The sequence below is a fragment of the Oratosquilla oratoria genome, chromosome 1 (assembly GCF_046742065.1).
Source record: "Oratosquilla oratoria isolate Oo_2021 chromosome 1, ASM4674206v1, whole genome shotgun sequence".
NCBI classification, from domain to species: Eukaryota; Metazoa; Arthropoda; class Malacostraca; order Stomatopoda; family Squillidae; genus Oratosquilla; species Oratosquilla oratoria.
The window spans coordinates 14168564-14183734 of NC_134777.1; the positions used below are offsets into that span (position 1 = coordinate 14168564).

General features: G+C 45.3%; 1 protein-coding gene across 1 annotated transcript in view; it reads right to left on the bottom strand.

The window, feature by feature from the left end:
* The window catches only part of LOC143027547 (neural cell adhesion molecule 2-like), a 710233-nt gene that overhangs the window by 677691 nt on the left and 17371 nt on the right, over positions 1-15171 (bottom strand). Inside the window, exons 2-4 of the mRNA XM_076188843.1 lie at positions 15099-15171; positions 7830-8041; positions 6583-6750 (exon numbers count right to left, since the gene is read on the bottom strand). The exon at positions 15099-15171 is cut by the window's right edge and continues 60 nt beyond it. Of these exons, the coding sequence (XP_076044958.1) occupies positions 6583-6750; positions 7830-8041; positions 15099-15171 (453 nt within the window). The remainder of the gene's footprint in view (positions 1-6582; positions 6751-7829; positions 8042-15098) is intronic.

Below are 15171 nucleotides of genomic sequence, written 5' to 3' on the forward strand. Positions count from 1 at the left end.
TTGAAGTGGGACTCAGGGATTTATAAGACAAATAAGAACAGAGTAGAAGTATTAGTAATTAATACTATGAATAAAGAGATAGTTTTAAAGAAAGGTACACAAATAGGATGTATTCAGGTGTGTACTAAACCTATTAAGATTTTAAATGAGAATAGTGAGGAGATAGAATGACCAACTTCATCAATTTGTTCAGTACAAGAAGGCATAGACTTAAGAAATAGATATAAAGAATTATTACAATCAACTAATTGCCCTGAGTTGGATGAAGCTTTATTTGCTTTGCTTATGAAACATAAAAAAGCAATTGCTTTGCCGGGGGACGCCTTAGGCAAAACAACTGTTTTAAAACATCACATTAAGTTAAAACCAGGAACACAACCTATCTACATACCAGCCTACAGAGTTCCTCACTCTAAATTAGCTGTAGTAGATAAACTCATCACTGAAATGTTATCACAGGATATTATTGAACATAGTAAGAGTGAGTGGAATTTTCCGTTGATCTTAGTACCAAAGTCTGATGGGACTATGCGACCAGTTATTGATTACAGGGAACTGAATAAGCACACCATTCGTGACAGGTTACCATTACCCATTATCGGTGACATTTTGAGAAGTTTGGGAACTGAGAATAGATATTTTAGTACTATAGATATCAAATCAGCTTTTTGGCAAATAGAATTGCATGAAGATTCAAGAGAGTTTACAGCATTTTCTACTACAACAGGACATTATGAGTTCAAGAGAATGCCATTTGGGTTATATAATAGTCCATTAACTTACATGAGATTAATTAATACTATTCTAGATGAATTGTTAGGAAACACTGCCAGTGTATTTCTAGATGATATTTTAATAGTTTTTCAGACTGCAGTGGTGCACTCTAAGAAATTAGATTTGATATTCTCAAGACTAGGAGAAGCAGGGTTAAAAGTAAAACTTGAAAAATGTAAGTTCTTGCAAGACAGTGTCATTTACTTAGGACATAAGATAGACAGACACGGGCTGAGTACAGTAAATTCAAAGGTTGACGCTGTCAAGAATTTTCCAGTTCCGACCAATGTAGACAAGGTTAGGAGCTTTTTGGGATTAACAGGATATTATAGAAAATTCATTCAAAGTTATGCTGACATTGCTAATCCACTAAGTTCTTTGTTGAGAAAGGACTCAAAGTTCATGTGGGGACCTGCGCAACAGCAAGCTTTTGACAAGTTGAAAGATAAACTCACGAGTTCACCTATTTTAATTTTCCCCGACTATGAAAAAGAATTTATTCTTTGTACTGATGCGTCTGACATAGGGTTAGGAGGCATACTAATGCAAGAGAGAAATGGAACTTTGAAACCCATAGCTTACACATCCAGACTTTGTAATAGTGCGGAGAGAAACTATTCTATAACTGAAAGAGAAACTTTAGCAGTAATTTATTCTTTAGAACGTTTTAGGGATATGATACTAGGGGATCCCATCAGAGTTTGGTCTGGTCACTCAGCAATACATAACTAAATTAAGCATAAGAATTTTAGAGGCAGACTTGCTAGATGGTTTGCGATACTTCAGTGCTATGATGTTCAATTTAATATATTCCGGGTAGAAGGAATGTAGCAGATCCACTTTCTAGAAACATTAGTCAACCAATGACTGGGACTGGGTTGATTAATTTTGTTTGTAGTATAGAAGAATTAGTAACTTTAGATGAAGGAATGCTAATAAGAGAACAGAGAGATGATGAGACATGTGATTCAATAATCAAGCATTTGATGAACCCAAGAGGAGATCCTCCAAAGCTACCAAAGGGGTATAAGATAGAGGAATTTAATTTGATTAATGGAATTTTGTATAGGAAAACATTTGTAAATGGGAAAGATATTTCTAGAGGTCAAGTAAATCAGTTGGTTATACCACAAACTCTGGTAAATGAGATATTGAAGTTACTTCATGATAGTGATTGTAGTTCACATCCTGGAAAGGATAAAACTTATAGACAGGCACAACTTAAGTACTTTTGGCTAGGTATGAAGAAAACTATATATGATTATATAGAAAAGTGTGTAAAATGTGTAAAGGTGAAGGGAAATACACCAAAACCTGCTCCTATACTCACCTATCCCATTCCACAGAAACCTTGGGAAAGAGTTCACATGGATACATTGGAATTACCATTAACCGAGAACGGCTTTAAATACCTATTTGTTGCTATTGATTATTTTTCAAGATTTTGTATATTACAACCCATAATCAATAAGAAAGCTGAAACTATTGCTTCCGTAATCTATGATCAGATAATCTGTAATTTTACTACACCTAACATCCTAGTTTCAGATAATGGGACTGAATTTAATAACAAAATCTTGGAAAATCTATGTAATGTATTCCACATCAAGAAAGTCAATATACTCGTTAACCATCCCCAAAGTAATGGAGTAGTAGAAAGGTTAAACAAAAAGATAATTATATGTCTTAGAACCCTAATAAGTCCTCATAGTGTAACTTGGGATACTTGGATTCCTTGTGTTAAGTGTACCCTGAACAATCAAATTAATGTAGCAACTGGGGATACACCTCATTTTATAATTTTTGGGGAGGACAAAACTCTGCCATATGAAATGTTGACTGCAGAGCAAAAACCCATATATAATATGGATGATTATATATCCAATAGGATAAATACTCTTCAAAGTATTCACCAAAGAGTTAGGAAACATATGCAGGTGTATTCACAAGAGATGAAGGAACAACAACACAAAATAGCTCATAAACTAGAATTGAAAATTGGAGAATTAGTAATGGTCAAAGTAACCTCACCCAATAATAAACTTTCACCAAGGTACACTGGTCCATATAGGGTAATTGATTCTGCAGGTGGAAACAAGTTTAAACTTAAACATTTAGAATCAAGAGAAGAATTGATAGGACATTTAGATGACATAAAGAAAATTAGCTTGCAGATCTATGAAGATGATTATAGTAATACTTTGTGCATAAATATTAATAACCCTGGAGAATATGGAGAATATTATAATGATATTTTTCAAGAGTTGAATATTAATCTTGATGTATTTTACAGATAGTATTGACCATTTATATGTATTTGGGATGGGAGACCTAAACAACTGGAACTTGGTGTCAAGCAGATACATGGAAACCTAAAACCTAGGATCTGCTGTGGTCAGACTTGGAACCTTAAGGACTTAAGGACCTCTCATCTGAGTACACACATGAGTATTGTGACCATTTTAAAGTAATATGACTGTCTTTGAAAATGAAGTGTGTTGAAAATAAATATGAAGAATGAACAAGAAGAGACACTCAAACTCTAGATTAATGTGTTTTGCAAATTAATTGCTATTGAAAAGATGATAAACCATTCAGAATTTAAAATTAGTGCTCATAGTGAATTTTCTAATCAATTACATCCTTTCTGTAGACAATCTAAGAGAAAGCATGATCTCTTTTGTGTTCCGAGAGGCTTCGCATGAACTCTCTGGTTAGGAATATGTCTGTTATGAACAATTGTCATTACCAACGAATTTTGGTAGACCAGATCCCTCATTGTAACATACAAGGATCTCATTACCTGTTTTTCCCTAACAAGACAAAGGTATCAATAAATTGTCCCGGGTTGAGTCCTAAATTGGATTTGGTTGAAGGTCTTGTCTCTATTCAAGATAACTGCGAATTGCATGCAGACACTATTTCCACCATTTCTAATACCCTTAATACAATGCATTTAACCAAGGACACCTACATTTCAACCTTCAACTTCACAGTGCCTGAAAACTCTCCTCCCTTGAAAATTAAGAGAAGACCATTGTCAAGATCTCCCTCAAATGAATTACCTATGATACCAATCCTTATCATACCCTTACTTTCAGTGTTAGTGGCAGCACTGATTGCCTTTGTTGTATTCCGGAGATTGGCTCTGTCAAAGCAAATCAACCATGTAACCGCTTAATTCAATACCTTATATATATTGAGAGGCGTGTTATTCACATTTATAGGTATTATGTTTATGTATTATTCCCAATTTATTGCATGAATGATGTATTTTGGAGGGTAGATTAACAATTACGCAAGGGTAGATTAGCTTATTCTAGAAATATATTAGCAAGCCCTGTAAGAGGGAAATAAGAAATTGGTCGGGACGACCAAGGGTAGCTGCCGAGCCCTGTAAGAGGCCGGTAGTGTACGAATGGAAATGAGCTAGGGCATTAGAATAATTCAGACTCGACGCCTGCTCGAGGGCGATGTTATGTCTATGTGAGGGCGACGTTTTGTCTATGTAAACACACCGACGGTGGTGACTGTTTTATAATCGATTATGTAATCAAACTCTGTAAGCGCAGGTTAGCTTCGTTTGACTAATGCTGAGATAAACAATTTTGCTAGTGGCATTGTAATGGCTTTCCAGATTGGTGCAAGGTGGAGAAGGAGGAAAAAACTATTGGTGCATGAATTCAAAGTCACGCCCATAAGGAGTGACATTTATTTGAGAAGTCACCGGAGATTGGTTTAGAAAAATTAGTGACGTCAGACGAAGGTAGCTTAGCGTAGGATACGGGATCTCGTAAGAGGGTGTAGAGAGAAGATATAGAGAGGGTGTGGAGAGAGGATCGAGAGAGGATCAGGAGACGATGTAGAGACGAGAGAAAAGAGATCCCGAGTGTAAGCAGAAGGTGAAATTACAGTGAAAGAAGAAAGAAAATTCACCACCCTTTTATTAACCCAAAGGACGAGAGAACTAGGCACGGGGCCTAGAAAATAGTGAGACTACAGGAAAAGAAGGCAAGGGGCCTTGAGACGAGTGATATTACAAGTCAAATTTAAGTGACAGTGGTGACCAGGGGAGGTGAAATATATATATATATATATATATATATATATATATATATATAAATGTATATATATATATATACAAGCCGCGAGCTTCGACGGGGGCTTGGCTGCGCAAACGGCGGCCTACGGCCGCAGCTTTCCGCGCTCTAATCCCTCGTTTTCCCCTTCGGCCTCGGCCTCGGGGCGGAACCCCAACACGGGATCCCCAGCACGAAGAAGAACGCGAGTAAAAAGAACGCGAAGAAGAACGCGAAGAAGAACACGAAGTAGAATGCGAAGTAGAATGCGAAGAAGAACGCGAAGAAGAACGCGAGGAAGAAGAACGCGAGGAAGAAGAACGCGAAGAAGAACGCGAAAAAGAACGCGAAGAAGAACGCGAAGAAGAATGCGAAGAAGAACGCGAAGAAGAACGCGAAGAAAAACGCGAGGAAGAAGAAGAAGAAGAACGCGAAGAAGAAGAAGAAGAACGTGAAGAAGAAGAAGAAGAAGAAGAAGAAGAAGAAGAAGAAGAAGAAGAAGAAGAAGAAGAAGAAGAAGAAGAAGAAGAAGAATAAGAAGAAGAAGAGGAACGCGAAGAAGAAGAAGAAGAAGAAGAAGAAGAAGAAGAAGAAGAAGAAGAAGAAGAAGAAGAAGAAGAAGAAGAAGAAGAAGAAGAAGAAGAAGAAGAAGAAGAAGAAGAAGAAGAAGAAGAAGAAGAAGAAGAAGAAGAAGAAGAAGAAGAAGAAGAAGAAGGAGAAGAAGAATACCACCTGACCCCGACTTACCCAAGCGCTTTTTCAAGAATATTTTTAGGACAAAGTGTCACCGTAATACCACCTGTCCCCGACTTCCACAGCGTTTTTTAGAAGAATATTTTTATTTAGACTTATATATATATACATATATATATATATATATATATATATATATATATATATATATATATATATGTATGTATGTATGTATATACGGATAATTTGACCCTGTAACAGGTAGCTTAATAGCCTATTTATAATAAACCATTAGACAATAAACAAATAAATAAATAAATAAAAAACAAAATTATAATTGTAAAATGACCTACACAAGAAAACTTTTACGGAGTAGGGGGCATGTATATAAAATACATTTGTCATAAAATACGCTGAGTTCAGTTATAATGATATCAGATGAATTAACTCCTTTATCAGAAGTGGCATGGTTACTAAATGATATAAAAACATATTACAAAATTCGCATGAAAATTTTAGAACCAATACACCCATACAATACTGGTGCCAATGACTTGCCTATCTAATCATCAGTGTAAACATAATACAATACAAACACAAGCACAAACACACAAACAATACACAAACGTACACGCATATATAAAAAACAAATACGCACACTCATACAAAAACACATACAAATACACACGCACATACAAAATCATACGCACGCGCACACACACACACACACAAAACACACACACAAAACACACACACACGCACACATACACACATACACGCAAACACATACGTACATTGACGCACAGCATTACTCGTAGATTGGGCCATATATAGCCTTTTAACTCTTATCCGTTAAGGTTACGAGTTAAATTCGTTGTTCAAGACAATAATAGTGAATCACACACGCGTATACATTCTTACGCGTTCCTATATACCTTAAGTAAGTACAAATAAAACCATCTGAACCCCAAGCTCATGGGAAAAAAAAAAAAAAAAACACCATCTCCTTCTTCAGTGTCGCGCCATTTCTACTTACCGTCACGGGCGTAGCAGAGAAGCACGGGCGCCTCGCCCTCAAGAAAGGGTCCTATTGTCGCCCCGGTCGCATTGCCCGTGACGCCCTTGACGCCCTCGTAGCGCTTGGCACTTCCGGCCAGACCTCCTTCGCCCAGTTCCCAGGCCATTTCGACGTGAGAGGGGGGTACTGTAAGAAAGAAAAAAAAGAGTGCTTTGTAATATGATATGGTTTAACGTCACAAACTCCTCCCATCGGAAGGCTAGGACGGTGCCTCTTCACAGAGGACTTTGTAGCGCGCAATTTAATGAACCATACCCTTGGTTCAACTTCGCCGGTGGCAGGATTCGAACCGCCATCCCCTCGACCTTCGCCGCAAGTAACGACGCTCTAACCCGCTCAACCAGCGAGGTTTGTAATATATAAATAGAATAAATTTCCTGAGTAAATTACCTATGTACAAATGTTACGTGAAGTAAGTATAGTGTCCATTTTGTAACAAGTAATAAGCAAGGTGTCTACATTGTAATGTAGGAGTATAATAACATATTTTCCATGTACATTACTTATATAGAACTATTGTGTGAAGCAAGGGGGACTTCTGATTTGTAATATATGATAAAAACACATTTCCCTAGTATACTGCCTAAGTACAACTATGATGTATGAACCTGCTACCAGTCATTACCCAAATTGTTCTATAACATCATCATGACAAACAATTTTCAGTAAACAAATCATAGGAAGTATGATTCATGTATAAATCATGCATCTTAGAGGGCGGGGAGTTTACGCCATGAGGCCCATAGCTGAGGCCGAAGCAATCATCTATGCACTATGCGTTTGGACTGTTAAGGTAGGTAACATTCACTACTCGGAATCGAATACGAGTGCGGGATTCGAACCCTCAACTCAGCGAATACAAGACCAGAACGTTTCTGGTTATGCTCCCCAGCGCACACGTATCGACTTTTCGCCGTGCGCTGTCCGTAACATGACGTCATGACCTCGAATAGCCATAAGTGTCTATGAACGTTTTCACACGTGGTCGTGGCGTGTGAAAGCGTCCATAGATACCCATAGTTATTTGAGATCACGACATCGTGTCATGGACGATGCACAGCGAAAAGTTGTGGTCATGGTCTTGACGTTTGAAAGCGTCCACAGACACCCATGATTACTTGAGATCAAGACGTCGTGTCGTGGACGGCGCACGGCAAAAAGTCGATGCGTGTGAAAAGACCCGTAGTGTGATTCCCCATACTTACCTATGACAGTAAGATTAACTCGAGTGTTGCGAGTAGGAGAGTGACCGAAATCTACTCTGCAACGGTACACTCCAGCATCCTTCAACTCTACCCGATGAAGGAGAAGAACAGGAGGCGATGTGGAGGTGATGAAGGAGGCTCTTCCAGCAGTGGGGTTGGAGTTGTCCCTCCACACTTGTGGAGTAGCGGCGTCTCCACCTCGATAGTCATGGCTGTGTGGAAGATGTGGAAGAGAAAAGAATGAATTATTCTTTCGAGTTTCATCGAGTGAGAAACGCATAACACCACGATCCACAGAACCTGCCACAGATCTCTATGGAAAGAATCTTTAGACTCCTGTCTGTGTTATGTCAGTGTAGGACTGTTTTTGTGTCACCGGGCCGATGTGGTAGGAAGAGTAGACCAGTTTCCGACTGTCAAAGTCTCCATATATGATAAAAATGCAAGAAATACATATGAAATTGTTAAAGAGAGAAAGAGTGTCAGCTTCTGAGGGTTGTATGTCTGATGGGCCCGAGAGGAGACAACAGACAATGAAACCATAAGCGACATTATGACATGCAGACCTTCATATACAGTACAAAACAATGGTTTGGAATTTTAATTCAATAATAACATAACTATCTTTGGAAGATTACTGATAATTGAATCAAAGTTTTCTCTTTTTCTACAAGTTACTATTGGGATAATGAAATGTAACAAGTATGTGTTGAACGTTTCGTTCATTTATCTATCAAATATCTAGCAAATCAGTTAGTTAACACATAAATAATAAAAACTATTTAAATACCTATTCATCTAATTAATTACTTCTTTATTTGCTTGTTTGTTTGTTTTCTTACGTGTGCATTTTCATTAAACAGAACTTTTACTAACGTCGACATGTCTTTGGAATGAAGTGTTTGGAAAATTTACGGTGGGAAGGGGGAGAAAGAATAGCAGTGGGAGGGAGGAGGAGTGGGAGGGAGGAGGAGTGGGAGGGAGGAGGAGTGGGAGGGAAAAGGAGTGGGAGGGAGAAGGAGTGGGAGGGAGGAGGAGTGGGAGGGAGGAGGAGTGGGAGGGAGGAGGAGTGGGAGGGAGGAGGAGTGGGAGGGAGGAGGAGTGGGAGGGAGGAGGAGTGGGAGGGAGGAGGAGTGGGAGGAAGAAAGAGTGGGAGGGAGGAGTGGGAGGGAGGAGTGGGAGGGAGGAGTGGGAGGGAGGAGGAATGGGAGGGAAGGAGAGGAAGTAGGAGTAGGAGGGGAAGAAGGGTTATAGGAGGGGAAAGAGGAGGAGGAGGAAAAGGAGGGGAAGTAGGGGAAGAAGGGGAGGAGGTGAGGGGGGAGGTGAGGGGGAAGGGGAGGAATATGGGGACGAGGTGAGGAGGATAGGGAAGAGAGGGAGGAGGTGGGGAGGAGGGGAGGAGTATGGGGAGGAGGTGAGGAGTATGGGGAGGAGGGGAGGAGGGGAGGAGGGGAGGAGGGGAGGAGTATGGGGAGGAGGGGAGGAGTATGGGAAGGAGGGGAGGAGTATGGGGAGGAGATGAGGAGTATGGGGAGGAGGGGAGGACTATGGGGAGGAGGGGAGGAGGATGGGGAAGAGAGGGAGGAGTATAGGGAGGAGGAGAGAACGAATAGTAGTGGGCGGGGGAGGAGTGGGAGGGGGAGGAATGGGAGGAGGAGGAGGAAGAGTGGAAGTAAGATTAGGAGGGGAAGAAGGGTAGGAGGAGGGGAAAGAGAGTGGGGAGAATGAGTAGGAGGACGGGAAAGAGGAGGGGGAAGGGGAAAGGGAAGATGGATGAAAGAGGGAAGGAGAAGGGGAGGTTATGAGGCAGAGGAGGCAAAGGAGGAAGAGGAGGCAGAGGAGAAAGAGGAGGAGGAGGGGGAGGAGGAGGAGGAGGAGGAGGAAGAGGAGAAAGAGGAGGAGCAAAAAGAGGAAGAGGAGAAAGAGGAGGAGCAAAAAGAGGAAGAGGAGGAAGAGGAGAAAGAGGAGGAGCAAAAAGAGGAAGAGGAGAAAGAGGAGGAGCAAAAAGAGGAAGAGGAGAAAGAGGAGGAGCAAAAAGAGGAAGAGGAGAAAGAGGAGGAGGAGGAGTAAAAGGAGCAAGGTGAAGAAGAGATGGTTTTCAAGCGGCCTTGCTGTGGATGTGCTGTGTCTTGCTGCATTGCTTCTGACCCTGAGCAGTGGGCGGGAGATAGGGATGATGGTGAATGAAATACAATGAGTGGTTCATCCTAATCCCCTCCTCATCCTCATCCTATCCTCATCCCCTCATCCTCATCCTCACCCCTTCCTCATCCTCACCCCCTCTTTATCCTCATCCTCTCCTCATCGTCATCCCTTCCTCATCATCCCCTCTTCATCCTCATCCCCTCTTCATCCTCATCCCCTCTTCATCTTCATCCCCTCCTCATCCTCACCCCATGCTCATTCCCTCCTCATTCTCATCGCCTCCTCATCCTCATCCCCTCCACATCCTCATCCCCTCCACATCCTCATCCCCTCCTTATCTTCATCCCCTCCTCCTGCTCCTCCTCCTCCTCCTCCTCTTCCTCCCCCTTATCCCCTCCTTTTCCTCCCCCCCTTCCTCGTCCACCTCCTCCTCCTCTTCCTCCTCTTCCTCTTCCTCCCCCTTATCCCCTCCTTTTCCTCCCCCCTTCCTCTTCCACCTCCTTCTCCTCCTTTCTTCCTCACGTTCCTCCTCCTCTTCCCTTTCGGCTCACCATCACTTCTTCCTTTCTTTTTCCTTCAACAAGTTCTTGTATCAAGTTGTATCACGATAAATTTGCCTCGCCTATCTTCAGTACTACACTCGCAGGGGAGGGAGAAGAAAGCTCAATACTAGTTGAAGGACTTCCCTTTACCTCCTCCTCCTCCTCCTCCTACAACATCCTTCTCTTCCTCACCTATATCCTCTTCCTCCTCCTCCCCTTTTTCTTCCTCCTCCTCTATATCTTCCTTTCTTCCCTATATCCTCCTTTTCCTCCTCCTCCCCTATATCTTCCTTTTCCTTCCCTATATCCTCCTCTTCCTCCCCTATATCCTCCCCCATGTCCTCCTCTTTCTGCCTCTTATATCCTCCACCTCTTCCCTACATCCTTCTCCTTTCCCCTGTATCTGTCTTCTCCTTACATCCTCCTCTACATCATCCTACCCTATATCCTCCTCCTCCCCCTTACATCCTCCTCCTCCTCCTCCTTACATCCTCCTCCTCCTCCTTATATTCTCCTCCTTCACCTTATATTCTCCTCCTTCCTCTTATATTTTCCTCTTCCCCCTTACATCCTCCTCCTCCTCCTCCTTACATCCTCCTCCTTCCCTCTTACATCCTCCTCCTCCCCCTTACATCCTCCTCCTCCCCCTTACAATCCTCCTCCTCCCCCTTACATCCTCCTTCCCCTTACATCCTTCTTCTCCCACTCCTATTCTCCTCCTCACCCTTACATCATCATCCTCCTTCTACATCCTCTTCCTCCCCTATATCCCTATCTTCCTACAGTCTCTTTCTCCTATATAGTCTTCTTTCCTGTATATCCTTTCCTCCTTACCCTAAATCCTTATCCTAATCTTCCCCTACCTCCTTCCACATTTTGTCACCTCCCTAACTCTCCCACCCCCTCCCTCCTCCTCCTCCTCTCTCCGTCTTCCTTCCCTCTCTCTTTTCCTTGCCTCCCCATCCTCCTTCCTCCCTCCTCTCTTCATCTTCCTCCCCCCTCCATCCTCTTTCCTCCCTCCCTCCTATATCCTCCTCCTTCACTTTATCTTCCTCTTCCCCTGTATCCTCCTCCTTCACTTTATCTTCCTCTTCCCCTGTATCCTCCTCCTTCTCTTTATCTTCCTTTTCCTTTCCTATATCCTCCTCTTCTTACACTATATCTCTCACTTTCTTCCCTTTTCATTCGTCCTTCTTCTTCCTTCCTTACTCCTAACTTTTACCTTTTGTCTCCTATTCCCTCGAATCTTCTCCTACTCTATCCTCCTCCTCCTCCTCCTCCTCCTCCTCCTCCTCCTCCTCCTCCTCCTCCTCCTCCTCCTCCTCCTCCTCCTCCTCCTCCTCCCCTCCTCCTCCTCCTCCTCCTCCTCCTCCTCCTCCTCCTCCTCCTCCTCCTCCTCCTCCTCCTCCTCCTCCTCCTCACTCTCTCCTTCCGTTACTTTTGTCCTTCAATCACACACCCAACCTCCTTCGTTCGTTCTTCCTTTTTCCTCCTTTTCCTTCTCACCCCCTCCTCCTCCTTTCCTCTTCTCTCCTCCTCCCTCCTCCACCTCACTCTTCTTCTCTGCTCTCCCAACCCTCATTTCTTCTTCTTCCCCTCCTCCTCCTCCTCCTCCTCCTTCACCTCACTCTTCTTCTTTGCTCTCCTTACCCTCGTTTCTTCTCTTCCTCCTCCTCCTTCTCCATCTTCCTCCATTCTCTCTCCTCCCATCTCACCTCTTCTCCCCAACTCTTCCTCTCCTACCTCCTCTTTTCCTGTCCTCTTTCCCCTTTTCCACCCCACCTCTTCTTTCCCACTATTTTCTTCATCCTCTTCCCACTGCTACAACTCTTCTCAAGTCTTCTTCCTCCAATTCCTCTTTCCAACTCTTACATTCCCCTACTTCCTGTTTTCTTTTAACGGCTCCACCTTCTTCTCTCTCCTCCCAATCTCTTCTCTCTTCCTCACCTCCTCTCTCCTCTCTTCTCCCCACCTCCTCTCTCCTCCCCATCTCCACTCTTCTCCCCACTTCCTCTTTCCTCCCTACCTCCTCTCTCCTCCCCATATCCTCTCTCCTCCCCATATCCTCTCTCCTCCCCACCTCCTCTCTCCTCCCCACCTCCTCTCTCATTCCCACCTCCTCTCTCATTCCCACCTCCTCTCTCCTCCCCACCTTCTCTCTCCTCCCCACCTTCTCTCTCCTTCCCACACCCTCTCTCCTCCCCACCTCCTCTCTCCTCCCCACCTCCTCTCTCCTCCCCACCTCCTCTCTCCTCCCCACCTCCTCTCTCCACCCCACCTCCTCTCTCTTCCCCACCTCATTTCTCTTCCCCACCTCCTCTCTCCTCTCCACCTCCTCTCTCATTCCCACCTCCTCTCTCCTCCCCACATCCTCTCTCCACCCCACCTCCTCTCTCATTCCCACCTCCTCTCTCCTCCCCACCTCCTCGCTCCTCCCCACCTCCTCTCTCCTCCCCACCTCCTCTCTCCTCCCTACCTCCTCTCTCCTCCCCACCTCCTCTCTCCTCCCCACCTCCTCTCTCCTCTTCACCTCCTCTCTCCGTACCTCCTCCTCTCTCCTCCCCTCATCCTCTCTCCACCCCTCCTCTCTCCTCCCCACCTCCTCTCTCCTCCCCACCTCCTCTCTCCTCCCACCTCCTCTCTCCTCCCACCTCCTCTCTCCTCCCACCTCCCCTCTCCTCCCCACCTCCTCTCCTCCCCACATCCTCTCTCCTCCCCACCTCCTCTCTCCTCCCCACCTCCTCTCTCCTCCCCACCTCCTCTCTCCTCCCCACCTCCTCTCTCCTCCCCACCTCCTCTCTCCTCCCTACCTCCTCTCTCCTCCCCACCTCCTCTCTCCTCCCCACCTCCTCTCTCCTCCCCACCTCCTCTCTCTTCCCCACCTCCTCTCTCTTCCCCACCTCCTCTCTCTTCCCCACCTCCTCTCTCTTCCCCACCTCCTCTCTCTTCCCCACCTCCTCTCTCTTCCCCACCTCCTCTCTCCTCCCCACCTCCTCTCTCCTCCCCACCTCCTCTCTCCCTCTCTCCCCCACCTCCTCTCTCCCTCACCTCCTCTCTCTCCCCACCTCCTCTCTCCCTCTCCCCACCTCCTCTCCTCCCCCCAACCTCCTCTCTCCTCCCCACCTCCACCTCCCCACCTCCTCCCCCCCACCTCCTCTCTCCCCCCCACCTCCTCTCTCCTCCCCACCTCCTCTCTCCTCCCCACCTCCTCTCTCCACCCCTCCTCTCTCCTCCCCACCTCCTCTCTCCTCCCCACCTCCTCTCTCCTCCCCACCTCCTCTCTCCTCCCCACCTCCTCTCTCCTCCCCACCTCCTCTCTCCCCTCCCCACCTCCTCTCCTCCCCACCTCCTTTCTCCTCCCCACCTCTCTCCTCCCCACCTCCTCTCTCCTCCCCACCTCCTCTCTCCTCCCCACAGCCTCGCTCCTCCCCACCTCCTCTCTCCTCCCCACCTCCTCTCTCCTCCCCACCTCCTCTCTCCTCCCCACCTCCTCTCTCCTCCCCACCTCCTCTCTCCTCCCCACCTCCTCTCTCCTCCCCACCTCCTCTCTCCTCCCCACCTCCTCTCTCCTCCCCACTTCCTCTCTCCTCCCCACTTCCTCTCTCCTCCCCACTTCCTCTCTCCTCCCCACTTCCTCTCTCCTCCCCACTTCCTCTCTCCTCCCTAACTCCTCTCTCTTCTTTCCCACTTTTTTTCCCCTTCCTTCATCCTACGTCCCTCCATCTTCCCCCGTCCCTCCATCTTCACCCATCCCTCTTTCCTCCCCCATTCCTCATTCTTCCCCATCCGTTTTTCTTCCCCCATCCCTCCTTCTTCTCCTATTCCTCCTTTCCTCCCCATCTCGCATTCTTCCCCCATCCCTCCTCCTTCCCCAATCCCTCGGTCTTCCCCCATCCCTCCTTCCCCAATCATTCGGTCTCCCCCATCCCTCCTTCCCTCATCTCTCCCCCTTTCCTAATCCCTCCTTCCTCCATCCCTCATCCTTCCCCCCACCACTCATCCTTTCCCCTCCCCCACCCCCCACCCCCCACCCCTGCATAGGTTAGTGTAGGAAAGAAAAATCCGAGATGTTGCATATGGAAGGAATATAGGTCACGCTGTGTGCTGACGTTGTGTTTCATCAATCGGTTTTCCGCGGTTTGTTTTACATTCCTGCGGCTCTGCATTTGTGCTGATATGGGCAAAGGAATGTCAATAGGAGAGAGCGGTCTGAAGTTGAAATGTTTTACTAGGGTTTAGATTGTGTCTGTCACCGTACTGCCTCGGTTGAGGTACAATGGTACATTCATGATAAATAAAACTAAGCACAGAGGCGTGTATCTTTATATATGCACACTCAATTTTTTTTTTTTTTATCTCAGTTCCACTGAGTAAAGAGTAAGATTTTTTTTTTAAGACCGGTGTTAGTTCGCCTCCCCGCTTGGCTAAGAAAGTCAAGAACCACCGCGACATAGCCCGCAACAAATCCCGGGACTCGACCTCACGACTACCTGCTCATGAGATCGACCCTGTATATCCTGAACTATCATACGGTTCTATGAGCTCTTATTAAGGTTAAAATGACAATGAGTCACCTACTCACCTGTACACTGGCGTATGAGCTCCTTCTTTCAGCCACATAACGAAGTAGACAGAGTCTGTCTGGGAAGGAAAGC